The following is a 20,935-nucleotide window of genomic DNA, read 5'->3' as shown; positions in this document are numbered from 1 at the left end:
TCTTGGTTTGTGGCTGAGGAGGCGCAGACATAATGAGGAAATTCCATGGAAAAGTCTGGATTGCTCACTGCTCAGAGCAGTGAGAGCAACTGGAAGGGCGGCTTTGCCCAGTTGCCATGGCTGCCCTCCAGGTGAAAAAGAGGACTTTGGAAGGAGCATAAATGGAGCGAGGAAAGGGGTTTGTGTTCTGAATTGAGCGCAAAAAAGAAAAAGGGGGTGGGGGAGAAAGCGAGTGAAAAACTAAACCTGGAACACTTCAGGCCATTACCTCAGTTACAAGTTGAGAAGCGAACCTCAAATGCAAAAGACGGTTTAAACACCGAGTATAGGCATTTTCGGAAGGCGCCAATCTTCACGCGGCCTAGGGCCGCTAGCAGATGCTGGCCAACCATGACGTGGGAAAGGGCAACAACACGCATCTTCGAACCCCGAAGGCGACTTATTCGAAGCCGTGATGCGATTCACCCACGAAGCTGCGGCCGTCGCCATTTATGGGCCAGGGGAGAATATAACGCTATGACGCCTTTTGCGGGAGGCTTTACTTTCCAGTAAAGGGCGCCGAAGTCCGTCCCCCCACGCTTACTCGCGAGTAAATGCCAGCGGCGTGGCCGGACTAGCCGTGCTTTTTTCGGGGCGAAAGCCTGGCAGGGTCCGAGCTCGGCTCTCCCCCCCCCCCAATCTATTTGAAATTAAGCACCGGCTAAAATCAGTGGCTGAGGGGAAAGCCGAGAGCGGGCCGCCGCCATCGCCCCCTTCTCGGGCGGGAAATGCCCGCCGGGGGTGGAGCCGCTCGGCTGCCGCCCTCTCGGGGGCCGGAGGAGGGCGAGGCGGCGCCGCCGCCGGTTTTCGCTTTCGCTTCGTTCCGGAGCCCGCCGGACGCTGCAGCAGCCTGGCCGCTCTCCTCAGGCGGGGCGCGGTGAGCAGGTGTCCCCCTTGGGTCTCCTCCGAGGGGCCGCGTGAGACCACCGGCCCCTCGCCCCCCTGGCTTCCTTCCCCCGCTGCCACTTTCTCCTCTTCTTCTTTGCTGCGACTGCCCTGCCATTTCCTCTTTCTGGCTCTCGTTTTTCTCCGCGCCTCAACAACCGGGTCGTCAAATTTAAGCCCTGGAAACCGCCCGCCTGGCGGGTCTGGGGAAAGGATCCCGATCCCTCCTCCCCAAACAGGCACCCAAGAGCCCCCCTTCCCTGCAGCACAGCCGGGCTCGCCGGGGAAGCGCATGTCGGGCTCGCCTTCCTTGGCCCTAAGGTGGCTTTTTGCGAGGAGGAGGAGGAACAATGTCCATTTTGCAAAGTTACTAACTGGCGACAACATGGCCTGGTTGAGCAAAATGGGAAACCAAATAGGGAGTAAAAATAAAAAAAAAAAATCCTTCCAGTAGCACCTTAAAGACCAACTAAGTTAGTTCTTGGTATGAGCTTTCGTGTGCATGCACACTTCTTCAGATACATGCATGCACACGAAAGCTCATACCAAGAACTAACTTAGTTGGTCTTTAAGGTGCTACTGGAAGGATTTTTTTTTTTATTTTGACTATGGCAGACCAACACAGCTACCTATCTACAAATAGGGAGTAGTTAAGGTCCTTGTCTGGATGCGGTTGGAGGATGGATGGCGGATCACAGATTGAGGTCGAATCCTGACAAGACAGAAGGATTGTTTCTGGGCTTAGGGGACTCCCTGGTCGTGAATGGGGCAGCTGTGCCCCAGAAGGACCAGGTGCGCAGCCTGGGCATAGCTGTCAACTTTCAGATTTGAAAATAAGGGATCAGCAGCCTCACCTGTCCCAGGGACAGTCTAGGATATCAAACAAACCTGGATAGCAGTGGGAAGCTGGAATAAGGGAATTTCCCGCAAAAAAAGGGAAGGTTGACAGCTATGCGCCTGGGAGTCATTTTGGACTCATAGCTGTCTGTGAAGGCGCAGGTCAATTCTGTGTCCAGGGCAGCTGTCTACCAGCTCCATCTGGTACACAGGCTGAGACCCTACCTGCCCGCAGACTGTCTCGCCAGAGTGGTGCATGCTCTGGTTATCTCCCACTTGGACTACTGCAATGCGCTCTACGTGGGGCTACCTTTGAAGGTAACCCAGAAACTACAACTAATCCAGAATGTTGCAGCTAGACTGGTGACTAGGAGCGGCCACCAAGACCACATAACACCAGTCTTGAAAGAAGTTTCCGAGAGAGACGCGGGTGGCGCTGTGGTCTAAACCACTGAGCCTCTTCGGCTTGCCAATCAGGAGGTTGGCGGTTCGAATCCCCGCGACGGGGTGAGCTCCCATTGCTCAGTCCCAGCTCCTGCCAACCTAGCAGTTCAAAAGCACATCAAAGTGCAAGTAGATAAATAGGTACTGCTCCGTAAACGACGTTTCTGTGCGCTGCTCTGGTTTTGGTGTTCCATTGTGGCAGAAGCGGCTTAGTCATGCTGGCCACATGACCCAGAAAAACTGTCTGCAGACAAACGCCAACTATTCTTGGCCTGTAAAGCGAGATGAGCACCGCAACCCCAGAGTCGTTCTGACTGGACTTAACTGTCAGGGGTCCTTTACCTTTACCTTTTTATGTTTCCGAGCACAATTCAGAGTGTTGGCACTGACCTCTGAAGCCCTAAACGACCTTGGCCCAGTATACCCGAAGGAGCGTCTCCACCCCCATCGTTCAGCCCGGACACTTGAGGTCCAGCTCTGAGGGCCTTCTGGCTGTTCCCTCATTGCGAGAAGTGAGGTTACCAGGAACCAGACAGGGGGCCTTCTTGGTAGCGGTGCCCGCCCTGTGGAATGCCCACCCATCAGGTGTCAAGGAGATGAGTAACTAACTTTAAGAAGACATCTGAAGGCAGCCTTGTATATGGAAGCCTTTTAATGTTTTACTTTATATAGATATAGATATAGGTATAGGTATATAACTCTGTGGGTCTTCCAACATATATATATATATATGTTGGAAGACCCACAGAGTGGCTGGAGCAACTCAGTCAAATGGGTTGGATTTATTATCATCATCATCATCATCATCATTGGTGTTATGGAGCCCTAAGCCTTCTCTTTTACAGGGTACTGTGCATTACTTCAAAATGTAGTAAGCCAGCCTCCTTTATTTGGGTTTTGGTCTCCTGAGTGGGGCTTCAGCCAGTTGAGATTCCTGCATCACAGGGGGGTTGGACTAGATGACCCTTAGAGTCCCTTCCAACTACGGTGGTACTTCGGGTTACAGACGCTTCAGGTTACAGACTCCGCTAACCCAGAAATAGTACCTCGGGTTAAGAATTTTGCTTCAGGATGAGAACAGAAATCTTGTGCAGCGGCAGCGGGAGGCCCCATTAGCTAAAGTATCTCAGGTTAAGAACAGTTTCAGGTTAAGAACGGATCTCCAGAATGAATTAAGTTCTTAACCTGAGGTACCACTGTACATTTCTATGGTTTTATACTACTACAGGCTGGAAGGTATCTCAGCCCCATCTAAAGCTACTTTTGCCAGCCAAAACCCCTTAATCTTTCCAAACAAGCTTCAAACTTGGTCACTCTTTGCTTTTCTGTCCACGTTTAGCTCCCCGCCCCCCTTTTTGGTCTATATCAGGCATGTCCAACTCCCAAGATACTGTCCTCTACTCCCAGTATATAGAAAAGGCAGTGATCTACCCCTTGGTATTTTTGGGGGGGAGGGTTGACCAGAGTTGTCCACCGCTGACAATAGCGCTACAGCAGCCAGTAGACAAATGAGCCCATCTCTTTGCCCTCCTTGCTGGGGAGGAAATAAACGTCAACGTGCCACACCTCCTAATATGGGTCCCGCGATCAACCGGTTGGACATGCCTGGTATATATCTTCCCAAGTAGGGTTGCCAATTCATCAGCCTGGGATGTTCCTGGGCTTTATTTACAGCAGCTAATCTAAATTGTAGTGAAATCAGTAGTTAAAACTCTTCACAATTTGAGGATGAAGTGTTACCACCTGCTAATGTTTTGTTAATCTGCTTGTTAAAGGCACAGTGACAGAGGTTGACTGAAGAGTTGGTAGCACTACTCCCAAGCCTTCATGCTGCTTTCAGTGCTCATCCTGTGAGGTATGTGCAACCTGTATTTCTGGGTTACCTTTCTAGGTGATCTTGAGTTTTTGAATAGAAGGAACAGCTCAGCCCATTAAAACACAAAGAAGGGGATAAGTCTCCTTTGTGTGTGAATGAAGCCTACCCCTTTTAAAAGAGCTGAATCTCTCCCGTAGTCAGTTTATAAAAAGCGTGTGTTTATCTAGAATTGCTCCTTTTCTAATCCCAGATATGTAGTACTTGTTCTGGCTGCTAAATCCTGCTCTCAGCTAGGCAGAGGTATTGAGAATCCATCCTGTTTTAAAATAGAATAGATTGGCGCAAGTTTGGAACTGGGGGAAAGCTTTGCATAGGTTGAGAAATACTTTCTGAATTGTGACGTTTTGTGGGCTGTGGCTCATATTGAGTCTGCAGTTTTTCCTTTTCATTCTTTATAGAAGGCTGAGGAAACCACAGGTCGGCTAGGTTATGGAGCAGAACTCTATCTTGTCTAAGCCTTGTTATCACTGAACCTGATTCAAAGCAAATGCTTCAATCAGCCCAGGTCAAAACCAGATTAACAGTTTAATATCTGAAGTTGTAACAGCTATGAAAGATAAACACTGCTAATTAATGTTAAGGTCAAAAGTTATAGTTCACTAAGTCAAAAGTCAACACTTTGTAGTTTCCAACACTGTGTATCTAGTAGCCTCCACGATTGGGAATGTTTGTAAAATATTTGAATCGGTAGAATATACTTTTATGTTGTTGGTAAATTTGAGTTAGCAGGAGGACTTGCTGGAAAATGTTCTCTCCATTTCTACCCTGTTGAACTCATCTCTATTTCTTTGAGTACACATGTGACCCTACCCAGCAGAAATCCACAAATCCTCTTCTTCATTTTCTTCTTTTTTATTTTCTTCTTCTTTTTTTATTAAAGATTTTCTTGATTTACAAAAGTGTGTGCAATGTCTCTCTCTCGTATTTCCTCCCCCCCATGTAACATTTTTACAAATCAGTTTCATTTGTTGAGACATTAGGAAGAAAAGGGGGAAAGAGATGGAGGGGGGAGAGATGGGGAGGAGTGGGGTCGGGTGGCAATGTTTCTATTTTACTTACTATATGTAGGGTTTGGTGTCAGCGTTCCTTGTGCAGGTTCTTTGCTGTTCACTTGTGTTCCTTTGGTGGTGAGAGAGATTGGGGTTGGCCTAGGGTGTGGTTGTTCATTTGTGGTTGGCTGTGGTGGTCTTTGTTTTCATGTGTGAGTGGGGTGGGTGGGTGGGTGTTTTGGATCAGGTTAGCCATATTGATTTGTATGCTGTTGGTGGATTTTTGTCATTGTCTTGTTGGGCTGTGTATGTGATAAAGGGGAGCCATACCGGGGTGAAGGTGTCTTCTTCTATTTGTCCCTCAGTTTCCGTTTATTGATTAATTTTTCTAGTAGGGCTGTTTCCCATACTATTTGGTACCACGATTCCTCTTCTGAGGGTAGGTGGGAATCAAACAGCAGCGTTTGAAACCTGGTGATAAATGATTTCTCTAATTTGTATCTCCCCTTTCTCTCTTCCCTGCAACCCAATTTTCTTTTCTCCTCCTCCCCCAGTCATTCCTACTTTGCCTCCCCTAGATGTGATTCGTGGCATTGAAAGGACTTCTTTAGAGGAAATGTTAAATATCTGACACTGGTTGGGGCCTGTTCTGGGAGTCTGCTAGTGTTTACCTCTGATACTTGGCCTAAGTAGGAACTTCTCGGAGTGATTTTTCCTTGCTCCCGGCTCCCCATCTCCCAGGTAAGAACTGTGCCTGCCTCAAGCTCCTTCCAATAAGTTAGGTTGATTATCCCTTCCCCCAGTTGCTGAAAGAAACTAGCCACGTGTTTAGCCAAGGGGGCAACAGGGAGGGGGCAGCTGCCCCTCCATATCAAGTAAAACAATACAAATACCAATCACATCAGTTCTGCGCCCCCCAAAAAAAAATCCTGGCTATGCCTACGAAGCCAGATGTTTTTAAGCCATATCTCCAGCTGCTTAAAACAACTACGTATTGGTCATTGGCTTGTTTTGTTATTGCTTTTATTACATATGTTGTGTTTTAATCTTGTGTTTTTTATTCTCTGAGATCTATGGATGAAGGGCGGTATACAAACTTCATAAATAACAATAGCAATAAATAATAAGTGCCTCTCACTGCAAACTCAGGCGGCAAGCACTGACCGAAATTGAAAAACAAGAGGGATGAATTAACATGTTTTAGGGGAAACCTCAGTGTTCCAGAACTACCAAAAAAAGAAAAAGTTTTTAAAAAGCCTAACGTGAAGACTGAGCATACTCAGTCGCAACGAAACGTTAAATGTCAGTTGAAGAAGAAAAGCAGAAGACTGGCGAAGCCCTGCTTGAGCTTCTTACAGTTTATGGTTTCCTGAAGGAGGGGTTGGCTACCTGGCTGGCTGGCTGGCTAGCACCCCGAACAGGAACGCTCCACGTTGGGCAAAAGATTCCTGCATTGCAAGGGTTTGGACTAATGACCGTTGGATGTCCCTTCCAACTCTGCAATTCTGTGGTGCTGTATCAGACCAGAGGCAAACGTGGCATGAGTTTATGCCCTAGGGGCAGGGAGCATCAGGCCCATTGGCCAAATGTGGCCCTCTAAGCCTTCCTCTCTGGCCCTTGAGATTCTCCCCAGGCCAACCCCCCCCCCATTGGTCCTGTTTCTCGCGTTCCTTAATTGTTTCTCCATCACTGGAACATTTCCTTGAACTATAATATTGCCTCTTGCAATAAATAGAGGGTGAATTGAATGGGTGGAGGGTTGGAACAAAGGCAGAAATAAGAGCTCATTTGTCTGCGTCTAGGGGGCACAATCTGGACGGTTCTGCCAGGGGCGCAACATCACCTAACTACGGCTCTGGTTTCAAACTTCCTTCAGTTCTCTGAAGCATTGCTTTTGAACTTACAAGGCTGGAGGAAATGGGAGAAAAGGGGAGGAGGAGGAAACAAGTTTGAATGGCAGAAGGGGATGAGTTTGAATATGACAGAATAGGGCATGTTGAATTTTTCAAATTCCAAAAATGAAGGGTGCTCAAAAGTTGTAATGTGACATGGGAATTCAAGGTGTATTTTGGTTAAATTAATATAATTCAGTTTTGCTTGGTGAGCGAAATGTGTGTGAAATTGCATAGAAAATTGTTAAAATGATTGCCTGATTGCAAAGTACTTCCAGTTACATATATTTGTTATTTTTATTATTTAGCGTTACCTGACTTTTTCAGAAGGTGAAATTATAATTATTTGGTTTTCCCAAAGAACTTTATGTGCTTCTTCATCAAATGTAGACTTGCAAATTTAAATTCACAAAAATAATAGCAGGTTCAAGTGCCTCACTCTCAAAAACTTATGTTTAAGGCACCCTCACTGGGAAAAAAATTGCAAAAATTTTCACCCTCCTAAAATGGCACAGAGGGAAAATGCAAATGTTAATACATTCCTCTTTACCCAAGCCTTTGGCCATTAAATAATCTGCTAAATAGGGGCAGGAGGACTGTTGTGGTTATTTCATTATCATTATGTGTATTATGTTTTTATTATTATGCTGTGTAAATTATGTTCTTAAGGTTGTAATAATAATTAAAAAATTATTATTTATACCCCACCCATCTGACTGAGGCTGGATCTAGACATGTCTAAGAGGCGATTCAGTTAAACACGTAAACTCATACAGGGAAATCCGGTAGGAGAAAAATGGGACTCTACACCACCATCTGGTGTCACAGTGTTATATCGCATATACAACACATAAAAAAACACTTTTTCTTTACCAATCTAGCTGAGTCCTGGGTTGCCTCAGCCACACCTCCCTGGGATCCAAATTGAATAAATAAATATAACAACAACAGCAGTTCAAATATGGTAACCAAAAGAGCCAAACACCTTTAAATGTATATCAGTGATGGGGAATGTGTGGCCCTTTAGACATGGCAAGACCACAGCTCCCATCATCCCTGACCCCTGACTACGCTAGCTGGGACTGGTGGGAGTTGGAGTCCAACAATATCTGAAGGACCACAGGTTCCCCATCCCTGATGTAAACCATTCTAGCAGTAGGGCCTTCTGGCAGTTCCCTCACTGAGACAAGTGAAGCTACAGGGAACCAGGCAGAGAGCCTTCTCGGCAGTGGCATCCTCTCTGTGGAATGCCCTCCCAGCAGATGTCAAGGAGATAAATAACTATACAACTTTTAGAAGACATCTGAAGCCAACCCTGTATCGGGAAGTTTTAACGTTTGACATTTTATTACGTGTTGAAAGCTGCCCAGAGTGGGTGGGGCATAAATAATAATAATTAGTAGTAGTAGTAGTAGTAGTCACAAAGAGGAAAAGGTATTGCTGGGGAATGTAATTTTGTTGTGCCAGGTGTGCCTTCCAGGTGTCCTTGATCCTTAGGCTCATTTAAGAAATCAAGTACTGCCTTTGGGGACCCACAAGACCATGGGTAGGCAAACTAAGACCTGGGGGCCGGATCCGGCCCAATCACCTTCTAAATCTGGCCCGCAGATGGTCTGGGAATCAGCGTGTTTTTACATGAGTAGAATGTGTGCTTTTATTTAAAATGCATCTCTGGGTTATTTGTGGGGCATAGGAATTTGTTCATTCCCCCCCCAAAAAAAAATAGTCCAGCCCCCCACAAGGTCTGAGGGACAGTGGACCAGCCCCTTGCTGAAAAAGTTTGCTGACCCCTGCACAAGACCCTCAGATCTTCATTTATCAAAGTCTCTTTGTCAGACAGCATCCCTGAACAATGGACAGAGTCCTCTCGTGGCTGAGGAAACTCTGCGGCAAGGAAGAGGCCGAAGAAGAAAAAGGAGAACGCGACTCGCTACGGGAGAAAAGTTCGGGTGATGAGGATGAAGCACCCTACTATGGCACCATCAATGGAGGCAATGCTGCGGAGGCGTCCTGCGCTCCTTGTGTTGGCGCTGCCAGCCGTGGCTCCGTCACCTGCCCTACGTGCCAGGGCACCGGGAGGATCCCCCGAGGTAAGTTTCAGCTCCAGACCTTCTGTTGCCCAGGTTCTTCCAAAGCTAATGTGGGAAGAGCCCCACTGGATCCTGATTGACCGGCCAGATCTTTCCGAGAAGCCGACAAACAGCTCTTGAAGGCACCAGCCTGTACAACTAGCTGATCCAGACATACTTAAAACAGCTGGGTTTTTTTTAAACAGACACACGAATGTCTTCACAAGTTCTGCTACATCTTGCTTAAGAAGGAAATGGCCCAAAATACATGCAATGTTCTGCATTGAGAAGTACATACTGTTCTCTTCATTGGACCAGATCTGTTCTCCCCTGCATTGAGGGGTGTTTTCCAGACCTTTGCTTATTCTCTCTCTCTCTTTTTCTCTCTCTCCCTTCCTCCTCTGCTCCCATTCCAGAGCAAGAACAGCAGCTGGTGGCCCTCATTCCATACGGAGACCAGCGGCTCAAGCCCAGGCGAACGTAAGTTCACTGTGTCTTTGTTGATGGTGCTCCCTGCCCTTCTTCCCGCCGTCTCTTTCCTACGTTTGCTGCCAGCAATCTGATTCTTTTGTGGCGGTTCTGCTACTGCTAATCTGCCTTCCTCCTGTTTTTGCAGGAAGCTGTACGTATGTCTTACAGTAGCCATCTGCCTGCTGATGACAGGGCTCATGATGTATTTCCTGTTTCCACGCTCCATTGCGGTGGTCCCTGCCGGACTGAATTTCTCATCTATATCCTTTGACAATTCTACTTACAGCATCACCCTTAATATGACTGTGAGTCCCTGGGGGTTGGTGGGACAGGGGTTGGATCGCATTCATGTCACAAAATCTATTTTCTTCTTAAATTGAGATTGTGATTAATGTAATGCATGGGTTGTTATGGGGTTGTTTTGTTGTTGTTGTTGTTGTTTTTAATACAATTACTGGGCTCAGAGCTGCCTGGAAGATGCATCTTCTTGAGTTAGAGGGGCTTCTAGATCAGAGATCTCTGCAACTTGGTTGTAACTGCGCTGTGTGCAGAGGAAAAATCCATTATGTCTATGAAAAGAGGCATCCTCTATCACCGCACACATTCCAAGGCTGAGAAGTGACATTCAAAGCAGGTTGTGGGACTCAACTTTGCCCCAAATTTAAGACTTTATCTATGGAACAAAGGAGCAGGTGACTAAAGGAGCCTGTTGTAAATGAGATTAGGAAAAATTAAAACCGCCTTTTTGTCTAGTCCAGGGGTCAGCAAACTTTTTCAGTCCACTGTCCCTCAGACCTTGGGGGGGAGGGGGACCGGACTATATTTTGAAGAAGAAAAATGAACAAATTCCTATGCCCCACAAATAACCCAGAGATACATTTTCAATAAAAGGACACATTCTACTCATGTAAAAACACCAGGCAGGCCCCACAAATAATCCAGAGATGCATTTTAAATAAAAGGACACTCTCTACTCATGTAAAAACACGCTGATTCCCGGACCGTCTGTGGGCCAGATTTAGAAGGTGATTGGGCCGGATCCGGCCCCTGGGCTTTAGTTTGCCTACCCATGGTCTAGTCCTTATACTGTACTCAGCACATTACACTCAAATGCACATGGCACACCATACAGATGTGGGCAGAAGCAAGCAACGTCCTATGGGCAAACGCATTTCCATTTTTGCTTGTCTCAATCTGTGCTGGATGAGTACAAGACACCCAAGAGGGCACCAGATTGGTTTATACAAAAAGAGTGAAGTTTATTACACCTGAAACTGTTTCTGATCTAGTATTGTCATTGACTTTCCCTCCTGCCAGTCATTCCTTAGGATCAGGGATAGGGTCTCAAGTAGTACCTAACAGGAATCTTCTACTGGGCTTAACCTAGCCCAAATATCAAGGCCAGTTCCATGCTCTGTACAGAGCTTTGTACTGCGCAGAGATGGTTCATGTTGGTCTCACACATGGGTAGGCAAACTAAGGTCCAGGGGCCGGATCTGGCCCAATCGCCTTCCAAATTCAGCCTGTGGACGGTCCGGGAATCAGTATGTTTTTACATGAGTAGAATGTGCCCTTTTATTTAAAATGTATCTCTGGGTTATTTGTGGGGCATAGGAATTTGTTTATTCTCCCCCCCAAATATAGTCCGCCCCCCCCACAAGGTCTGAGGGACAGTGGACCGGCCCCCTGCTGAAAAAGTGTGCTGACCCCTGGTCTCAGGGAACAGGTGAGACCGTATCAGATGGGTCACCTGATCTTTAGCATCTTCCTTTTCAGTGTGTCGAAAATACTTTCTGGATCCATTGTGAAATGTGAAAGCCCTCCTCCATGCCTTAATAATATTTCATCCAGACTTCCCTTTGCTCCAGACCTCAATCCCTGCTGTATTCTCCCTCTCTGCCCCTGTGTGTTTATCTAATGTACAGACTTGGCATTTGGCTTTTTCTATGGCATCATGCATTTGGATAGGGCAGCAGAAGCAGCAGGGTGCTAATTATGGGATAAATATTCAGTCGCGGAACAGATGGACACACATGTACCAAGATGTCAAATTTATCAACTCATCCCACATAACTCATACTGCCTACCTGTCTTACTCTCTTTAGAATATGCTGAATGTGACAAACAACAACTTTTACACTGTGCATGTGTCTCAGCTTGCTCTCGAAGTCTTGCACAAGGCACTGGTGATTGGGAAAAACACTGTGACGACACAGCTGGACATCAGACCTTTACATGGGGCTCAGGTGAGGACCCTGCTAAAGTGTGTGTAACAGAGAAGCAGTAGACAAGCAGCCCAAATTAACTTGCTCTTTTTTACTTATTTGCAGATGCATTACAGTGTCTCAAGTAAAATCATGGATAATAACACTTAGTAAGTATGTCTGTGAAATCTATCTCTGCACTTTGGGGAAAAAAATCTCAATTCAAGTTATGCTGTCAATTGATTGAATTTTTTTTATAATGACTTTAACCAATTGTGGCTGGCAAACTTATATGTTTCAGACTTAAGGAAGATGCCTTTGTTTTTTTAAAAAAACCCATTGAACAAATTGACTGCTTTTTAAGTATGAACAAGTTACAATTTCTTAAACAAATGTTTCAATTTTAGAAGGAAATATCAGCATTAATTTTTTTTATTGAATTACCGTATTTTTCGCTCTATAAGACGCACCAGACCACAAGACACACCTAGTTTTTGGAGGAGGAAAACAAGAAAAAAAAATATTCTGAATCTCAGAAGCCAGAACAGCAAGAGGGATCGCTGCGCAGTGAAAGCAGCAATCCCTCTAGCTGTTCTCGCTTCTGGGATAGCTGCGCAGCCTGCATTCGCTCCATAAGACGCACACACATTTCCCCTTACTTTTTAGGAGGGAAAAAGTGAGTCTTATAGAGCAAAAAATATGGTATATAATGCATAGTGTCCCCATTACAGTAATGCAGCACAGCTAAAATGGACTTTGAAAATAAGCCAATTGAAGCCCATCAGCACTGCCCAAGATCCAGACAGATGGCCTAGTATCTGGTTAGTGGGTTACAGTGAAGGAAGAGGCGCAGTGAGACTAAGTAGATGCTTAGGTATCTATATAAGAGAGCTAGGATAGTTGTTAGAGAAGCTACAACAGACACACTTAAGATCCCGTCTGCATTATGCATTCAAAGCCATATCAAACCACTTCAAAGAGTCACGGCTTCTCCCAGAGAATCCTGGGAACTGTAGTTTGTTAAGGGTGCCGCTGAGAGTTGTGAGGAGACCCCCAGTTACCCTCACAGACCCAAAGCTCCTTGGAGAGAGGAATTGATTGTTGAATCACTAACTGTGCAGTGCAGATTGGGGGGGGGGGGGAGCTAAGGCAGAAAATTAGAACGGCAAAGAACTACCGTAAATTTCGCTCTATAACACGCAGATTTTTTGTCCTAAAAAGTAAGGTGAAATGTCTGTGCGTGTTATTGAGCGAATGTGTGGTCCCTGGAGCTCACTCGCCGGAGCGCAGGGGCAAAATAGGCAAAAATAAGATCGGGCGGGCGGGAGGAGGGAAGAGGGAAGGCAGAAGCTTTCCTGCATTCTGCCTTAGGGTCTTACTGCCCGCCCGCTTCTGTTGCTGCGTTTGCTCAAACTCAACAAAGAGCAGGGAATCCCCTGCCCTCCTGGCAAGCAGAGGGTTAAGGAAAGGATCGCGTCCTTCCTTCTAATCTTCCCTAGTCACACTGCGTGCAGGCTCCAGCCCACCACTTCCTCCTCTCCGTGCTAGGGACTCGCAGGCAGCCGAAAAGCATGCAGGTGGGAGAGAGAGAGAGAGGGCTGGCTTGGGTGGTGGTGGTGGGGGGAACGACTTTTGCTTTTACAATGGTAGGTTTCTCATTTATTTTCCAAAAGCAGAGAGCCCTGCCCCCAGGCCCCCTCCAAATTACAGCTTCTCCAAGCAATGTACTGCTGGAGGGAGACAGTATGCTTGTTTGGAAGAGAAACCCTGCTTCCCTGCTCGTAAGTAACAGCAGGCTGGATTGCAGAGTGAGACATGGAAATCTCTGGATTTATATGCTGTATATCATATATCTTAATCTATACTTTCTACACGCGGCTGGTAAATCAGAATCTTTTTTTGCTTTTTGCTTTCCTTCCCTCCCCATTTAAAATGTGGTGACAAAGCACAGATCCACATGGATCCTCAGGATTTTTGCATTGGGTCACCCCAAATTCACCATCAGATCACATTACATGTCCATGGCTACAGTCTGTACCAAAAAAATCACGCACCCACTGTTGCCTGGGGCTGCAATGGTGCAAAAACGTGGTTACAAAGCATGGATCCACAGGATCTTTGCACTGGGTCACCCCAAATTCACCATCAGATAACATAGCATGTCCATGGCTACAGCCTGCACCAAAAAAATCACGCACCCACTGTTGCCTAGGGTCGCAGTGGTGCAAAAACGTGGTTACAAAGCATGGATCCACATGGATCCTCAGGATTTTTGCATTGGGCTACTCCAAACTCACCGTCAGATCACATGTCTGTGGCCACAGCATGAACCACAAAAATCATACATCCACTGTTTCATTTAGAATATTTTTTTTCTTGTTTTCCTCCTCTAAAAACTATGTGCGTGTTATGGTCGGGTGCGTGTTATAGAGCGAAAAATACGGTATATATCTATCGCTTGTCTGTGTTGCTGAGTGCGCTCCTCAATTAAACAAATATCCCCGCTTCAGAACTTGAGTTGGGGTCTTTATGCAGTAACCGAGGGACTGACTTTTAATGTCAGCCTGGAGACAGACCATTGCGAGGGACTCTGGGAACTTCAATCACACTTGTGTTACCTTTATAGCGAATACATCTAGTCCAGCCCTGACTGGCAGCAGCTCCTGCCAAGAGGTCTTCCCACTATTACTTCCTAAGATATTTTTCAACTGGGGATGCCGAGGACTGTTGGTTGGCATCTGTCCGTCTCAAGACACAATGGAGTGTGCCTCCAGGGGTGAAGTCAAACCACTGGAGAGTCACAGCGTCTGCTGTGGCTGCAGAGACCAGCAACATTTAACTGCTGCCTCCTGCGTTGTTCTTGCTGCAGTAAGAGTGCTGACCTCCACATTTCCAATCAATACCATGTAGATTTAGCTTCGGGGTGTCAGTATTTCTTTCCAACCACCTGTTTGCTGAGGACTGGACCTGTGAAATTCAGCATGCAGAACAGGGGCTGTGGGCCTGTTTGTGACAAGAGACAGAAAAACCCATCCCCATTAAGTTCTGCATTCAAAGCGTTGGCATAAGCAGCCAGAAACTAATTATCTTCCCTTCTCTTTCAGCAACATTTGCACGTGGTCCAAAATAAAAGTTCACAATGTTCTCCTGCACATACAGTAAGCGTCATTTCCTTGACAGTAATCTGACGAGTTTCTGCTCTCCCTCTCCCGCCCTGCCTCCTGCTCCATCCTCAGTTCTTTCCTCCAGCCAATAGCATAGATTTCCCCATGACAGTCCCCTTCACCTGGCTGGGCAGTTTCTTCCCACCACCAGTCAATTCATGACATCTTTTAAGCTCCACTTTCTCCCTCTCGGTCCCAAGATCATGTCACCCTTCCCCAGAAGCCCTTGCACTGGCTCTACCAGCTTTCAGTCTTTTAACCTTCTCCTCCTTGGCACAATGATTCGTTCTTCTCCCCCTCTTTTCAGTCCCACCATGCACAAACTCCCTTTGCTGCACTCCAGCCCCTTGGCCATCGGGCCCCCGTTTTGATCATTTTAAAGTATTTATACTGTGCCTTTCAGCCCAAAGTGAAACAAAATTGCAGCTCCGCCCAATTAATCTGCCCCTTGATCCCGCACTGTTTGAGGACCCTGTTGAGCTTGAAGGCCAGCCCCATCCCTGACTCTTCTCTTCCCAGAACAAACCTATCCCACCCCCCTTGCTTGCTCTTGTGTTGACTGCTGGCTGGCTTTCCCCCTTCTGCGTCCTTACTGGTCGTTGTCGGTCTCTTTCATCTGACTCCCATCTCTTCCCTGCTTATCTAATGGTGATTATAAGCCCAAAGGGCAAAGGCTGGAATCATTTCTGTATCCTGTACAGTACTGGGCCTGAACTCTAGACTTGAATTAAGCTGTGGTTGGAAACATGGAGGTGGTGAAGAGGAGGGCAGGGCTTTGTACGTCTTTGGTGGGTTGTGTCAGGTTGGGAACTAGACTTGGGGAAGTCATAAGGGCTGTCAATTTGCCAACATTTTGAGCTGGTCTTTCTCTCCCTCTCTAGGGGTACTGTGACTTGCTCATACCTTGCTCACTCGGAGCAGTTGGCCTTTGAAAACTACCAGTATGTGGACTGCAGAGGTAATGTCATGCTTCCTGGGATGTCCGGCTCCTCCTGTTCCCCATAGCTGCTGTGAACTCCCGGAGGAGAAACTGTTTGCCACATCTTCCGCCCTCTGCAATGAAATCGCAGCAGCAGCATTTTCATCCCTCCTGTAAACTGTGGGGTCAGGAAGGAAAAGGCGTTTCATTCAGTATTGCTAGTTCTGCTGCTAAGATGAGGGGCAGCCTCATCAGGATATAGAGATTTGGGCTATGCTGTTTGACACGTGTCTTGAGGGAACTGTTTGACACGTGTCTTCAGGGACCAGCAGAAATGCATCTGATTGTGGAAGATAGAATCCAAGAAAAGCATGCTGGAGCTTTGGGATTTTGCGCTGGAATTTGCATAGCTTTGGGCTGTGCGCGTCCAACACCGACTGGCCAGATTGGATTGATCTTCTACAAATGTTTTCTGGCCTGAAGAAGTGCCAAGTGTGTGCTTTATGGGAAGGCTGGAGTTTACCTTTGATGTCGTTGTTCAAAACAATCTTCCCTCGCTAAGCAGCAGAGAACTATGGACTTTGCACTCTTCACTTGCACAGGCAAACACTGCTTCTCAATGAGGCTGTATGTTTACTCATCTCTCATCCCACTGGCCTCCTCCTGACCATTGGATCAGCCCTTTGCAACGTGTGGCGGAGGTGGAGGAAGAGTACACAAAGGTTTTGGAAGTCACAAATGTATTATTCCATGTTCAAACCCTGTCTTTCTAAATGCACCCCTCTCTCTTCTGGGCAGAGTCGGGGAGATAATAAAATCATGCTGACCTCCATTTTCTGTCAGATTGCACAATTCTCAAAAAAGTACTCCAGAATAAATAGTCTCATGCATTGTTATTGGAGGCGATGTGCTGTTGCTTCTTTGCTTACACATTGTGATGGAAGATTTTTTTGGCTGTGTGTGTGCAGTGCTGCCTGGTGGCGAGTTGAAATTATTGCACAAGAGAACTTTGTAGATGAGGAAGAAAGATGTCTGATACTCTTAAGGCTGTGCGCACACCAGGGCAGGCATAGGCAAACTCTGCCCTCCAGATGTTTTGGGACTACAACTCCCATCATCCCTGACCACTGGTCCCCTTAGCTAGTGATGATGGGAGTTGTAGTCCCAAAACATCTGGTGGGCTGAGTTTGCCTATGCCTGCACCAGGGCATTAATGTGCATGTGAGTTGCATAGATCTGATTTTTCAGTGTGCTTTTTTTGTGTGTGCACTTTTGTCCACAAATTTAAATCTCTCTCTGTTTCCCATCCACATTGGACAGAGCTTGACTGGATGCATTTGTGCTGTGTGGTGTTGTCTCCTCCCTTCAATTGGAACTGTCCTGATTCCTTCAAGTTCTGGAAATCTGAGACCCATTGTAGGTGTGCGTGCAGGTATTTGTTTACCTGTTTTGCCTCTAATTGCATGACAACAAACTTCCACCCTAGCCGATGTTTCGTAGCAAATGAGCCAGATTTTAATGTTTTTTGAAATACAAGTTGTTTTTTTGCTCCACCAGATTTGTGCATGATAGCAGCTCTCCCATCCCTCGAAAAGTGTTTTTTGGGGTAGAGAACCAGCAGCCCACCACCTCATGGGGCCTAATAACGACCAGACAGGTGGAAGTACTGGCGCCCCCAATCTGCAGACCCTCCCAATACAGAGCGCTGTGAGTCAGCTCAGAGAAGAGCATAAAGCTGTGCATTTAACACACAAGCACAACACACTAAGGCAGGACAGAGAAAGTGATTTGTGCAAGCCTGTTTCCCACACACACCCTGCCCGCTTTTCCTTTCCTGCCTCCTGTACCTGCAAAGGCCATTTTTATTTTTATTTTTCATACATCATGTTTTTTTAAATGAGCGTTTTGAAAACAATAAATACTGCAAACGTGCCTTCTGCAGTGACAGATGGAGGTAGGCACCCTGGAGCTAGTGGGGAAATGGCCAGGGCTGTGCTCAGCTGATGAGCAAAACAGAAGTGGGCATTTTGTCCTAAGAGTGCACTTGGTGTGGCAAGTCCCCACACTTGTTGCTTCGGTGAATCTCCGTTCAAGTAGCAAGTCATTTTACGTTGGATTGTTTTCTTTCACCGAATTATCCAGATTGGAGAAATCCAAATTAGTTGGGGCAGAAAGTGCAGGTTAGCCACTTGAACGAGGATGATATATGGGTGGTGTGGAAGTTTGCATACATGGGATGCCCTGAGTCCACTTTAAACTGCCACGTGTACATGCCCTAAGTAAGCTTCCTTCCATACCAGCCCTTTTCTGTGAAACGGCTTTTGCTATGTTACATTTTACAGAGAGTCCAGAGGTGCAAATCTCTGCAACCCTGTGTTTGTATGTTTTTTCAGCCATGATTCGTAACGGATTCTATTTACTTTTGCAATAAAATGTGCAACTGCAGCACTGTCCTACGTGGAGTGGAAAAGATCTGAGGAAGCTTCTGGGGGGTTCTTACGCTTTTAATTAAAAGTTTCCTTTTTGCAGGTCCTACGTGTTTTATTAAAGGAACGTGGGTGGCGCTGTGGGTTAAACCACAGAGCCTAGGACTTGCCGATCAGAAGGTCGGCGGTTCGAATCCCCGCGATGGGGTGAGCTCCCGTTGCTCGGTCCCTGCTCCTGCCAACCTAGCAGTTCGAAAGCACATCAAAGTGCAAGTAGATAAATAGGTACCGCTCCGGCGGGAAGGTAAACGGTGTTTCCGTGCGCTGCTCTGGTTTGCCAGAAGCGGCTTAGTCATGCTGGCCACATGACCCAGAAGCTGTACGCCAGCTCCCTTGGCCAATAAAGCGAGATGAGTGCCACAACCCCAGAGTCGGCCACGACTGGACCTAATGGTCAGGGGTCCCTTTACATTTTACCTTTACATGTTTTATTGCTTCTGGTTGATCAAGGTTGCAGAATTAGTGAAGAATAGCCTCTTAATGCCCTCAATGTCCGTTTCTGTTCCTGTTCCTGTGGCTGAAGGTGGGGTGATTCTTCTAACACCAAAATGAGGCTCTTTTACTACTTCTTCTTTTTAAGGTTAAAATGAGGAACTCGATCATCAAACCTACCCCCAGCCACTAAAAGTGACATTGGGGGAATTGAGGGACTATCCATTGTTAACCCCCCAGCTTCAATCAACCAGAAGCAACTAAAACGGGAGGGCTTGCCGACAGGAAACTCTTCATTAATGTTGCAGACAACCTTTCATAAATGGGAACTAGTTTTAAGTAAATACAGTGGTGCCCCGCAAGACGAATGCCTCGCAAGACGGAAAACTCGCTAGACGAAAGAGTTTTCTGTTTTGGAGGTGCTTCGCAAAACGAATTTCCTATGGGCTTGCTTCGCAAGACGAAAATGTCTTGCGAGTTCCTGCTGGGTTTTTTTCCTCCCCCCCCCCTATTTCTAAGCCGCTAAGCCGCTTATCAGCTGATCCGATCAGCAGATAAGCCGCTAATCGCGCTAATCCGCTAATCCGTCAATGGGCTTGCTTCGCAAGACGAAAAAACCGCTAGAGGAAGAGAATCACAGAACGGATTCTTTTCGTCTTGCGAGACACCACTGTACAGAAGAACCCTTGTCATGGGGAATGAGTATCACTGGGTTACTAGCATTACCTTAAGGAATGTTCAGAACCTGCCTTTCAAAGCTAATCACTTCCAGCTAATCACAGACAAGCAAAGCCTCAGCAGGACTCTGGTGTGGATGCAAGCAACCTAAATTCCCGCCCTAAGCAGCGACACCCACATTCTACCAAATTGTCTCCACCAGATCCCTCTCTAATCCTTTCTTCAAACCTCCCAAGGAAGGAGAAGAGTGGGCTCCTGTTCTGCCGGTGATATTTCCCCCTATTTAAATCTAGTTTCCTTTTAGTGCTGGGCAACTGTTTGGCCACAACTTGCCGCAGTGGTCTCTGCAGGTTTAGGAATAATGTGATCCACCCAACACCACCCCAATTTAAGGCTGTGCAGTGGCGCAAAGTTTCAAGAGGAACAAACATTTTGGAGAAAGCCATAGAACAGGCATAGAACAAAAGAAATTACCGTGAAAATCCCTGAAACGAGAAGTAATCGACTATAGAATAACAAAAATCAAAAACCACTCAAAAATAGGGCTAAGGCGCTCCTTGCTGCTGATGTTAAAGAAAGGTATGAAAGCCTCAATGACAAGTTTTAAACAAAATGCTTCCTCGAGTTTACAAAGAAGTTTTAAACAAAACCCTGTTTAAAGTTTTAAACGTAGCCCTGACTGCTGATGATTCTTTAACATCAGCAGTCAGGAGCGCTTCAGCCCTGTTTTTGAGTCTGTTTGAAACTTAAAACCTCAGTTACTTAGTAGGGCTATGTTTAAAACTTGTCTGAGTCTCTGCCCAGTTTTTGAGTTTGTTTGAAACTTCAAACCTCAATTACTTATTGCTACTGCTTGGTTCTCTTAAATAGGGTTATGTTTAAAACTTTTTTGAGTTTTTGCCCTGTTTCTTGAGTTTGTTTGAATACTTTAAAACCTCAGTTTCTTATCACTACTGCTTATTCTCTTAAATACGGCTATGTTTAAAACTTGTCATTGAGATTTTCATACCTTTTTTGTAAACTCGAGGAAGCATTTCCAGCCCTGCTCTTGAGCTTGTTTAATATCACTTAAAATCTTATAACTTCTTTATTTCCTTCTGAGGAAACTGATTAGTTCAGTGAAACGAGTTTTGTAGCCGGCATCTCGTTAAGTTTTTGTTTAATTCTAGTTTATTTTTTTATTTTTGTTATTCTATAGTCGATTACATCTCGTTTCAGGGATTTTCATGGTAATTTCTTTTGTTCTGTGTAATTTCTTGGTTCCGTGACTGTCTTTTTTTCACTGGTAGAACAGGCATCGGCAAACTCCAGCCCTCCAGATGTTTGGGACTACAATTCCCATCATCATGACCACTGGCCCTGTTAGCTAGGGATGATGGGAATTGTAGTAGTCAATTGAGTTGTAGTCCCAAAGCTGGAGGGCCGGAGTTTGCCTATGCCTGCCATAGAATAACAGAAATGTAGAAGAGATCCCTGGGTGATCTAGTCCAACCCCCTGCAATAACTTTAGTTATGCTCAGTTCTGCATAAAGGAGTGTGGTTTCAGTCTG

The 20,935-nt window shown here is 46.1% G+C and overlaps 1 protein-coding gene and 1 long non-coding RNA gene across 7 annotated transcripts; both read left to right on the top strand.

The window, feature by feature from the left end:
* Positions 1–16,083, top strand: TMEM106A (transmembrane protein 106A). Of its 6 annotated transcripts, none has more exons than XM_082195109.1 (10): positions 1–131; positions 3,981–4,060; positions 5,625–5,811; positions 8,799–9,052; positions 9,448–9,511; positions 9,648–9,807; positions 11,608–11,748; positions 11,833–11,876; positions 14,811–14,864; positions 15,752–16,083. In XM_082195109.1, exons 4-10 carry the CDS (start codon positions 8,815–8,817, stop codon positions 15,873–15,875), a joined length of 825 nt encoding a protein of 274 aa, XP_082051235.1. In that variant the 5' UTR covers positions 1–131; positions 3,981–4,060; positions 5,625–5,811; positions 8,799–8,814; the 3' UTR covers positions 15,876–16,083. The 6 variants fall into 6 exon arrangements, with proteins under 6 accessions (XP_082051235.1, XP_082051234.1, XP_082051237.1 ...); XM_082195108.1 differs by lacking the exon at positions 1–131 and adding an exon at positions 143–166; XM_082195111.1 differs by lacking the exon at positions 1–131 and adding an exon at positions 638–916 and having other exon boundaries at positions 8,803–9,052.
* An 897-nt stretch (positions 16,084–16,980) lies between these two features.
* Positions 16,981–18,234, top strand: LOC309516447. The gene is made up of 2 exons (XR_014212931.1): positions 16,981–17,221; positions 17,347–18,234. It is a non-coding gene; the product is annotated as an uncharacterized lncRNA (long non-coding RNA).
* The last annotated feature ends 2,701 nt before the right edge of the window (positions 18,235–20,935 follow it).

This window comes from Podarcis vaucheri (genome assembly GCF_965113315.1).
Source record: "Podarcis vaucheri genome assembly, chromosome: 13".
Taxonomy (NCBI): Eukaryota; Metazoa; Chordata; class Lepidosauria; order Squamata; family Lacertidae; genus Podarcis; species Podarcis vaucheri.
The sequence above is the reverse complement of the archived record's forward strand: the minus strand, read 5'-3'. Positions and strand labels throughout refer to the sequence as shown.

Bases quoted from the DNA above. Each gene is read 5' to 3' on its own strand.
- TMEM106A (XM_082195109.1), top strand. From the start codon at position 8,815: ATGGACAGAGTCCTCTCGTGGCTGAGGAAACTCTGCGGCAAGGAAGAG. The intron at 9,512-9,647 runs GTAAGTTCACTG...CTGTTTTTGCAG, and splicing joins CGGCTCAAGCCCAGGCGAAC to GAAGCTGTACGTATGTCTTA. The intron at 11,877-14,810 runs GTAAGTATGTCT...CTTCTCTTTCAG, and splicing joins ATCATGGATAATAACACTTA to CAACATTTGCACGTGGTCCA.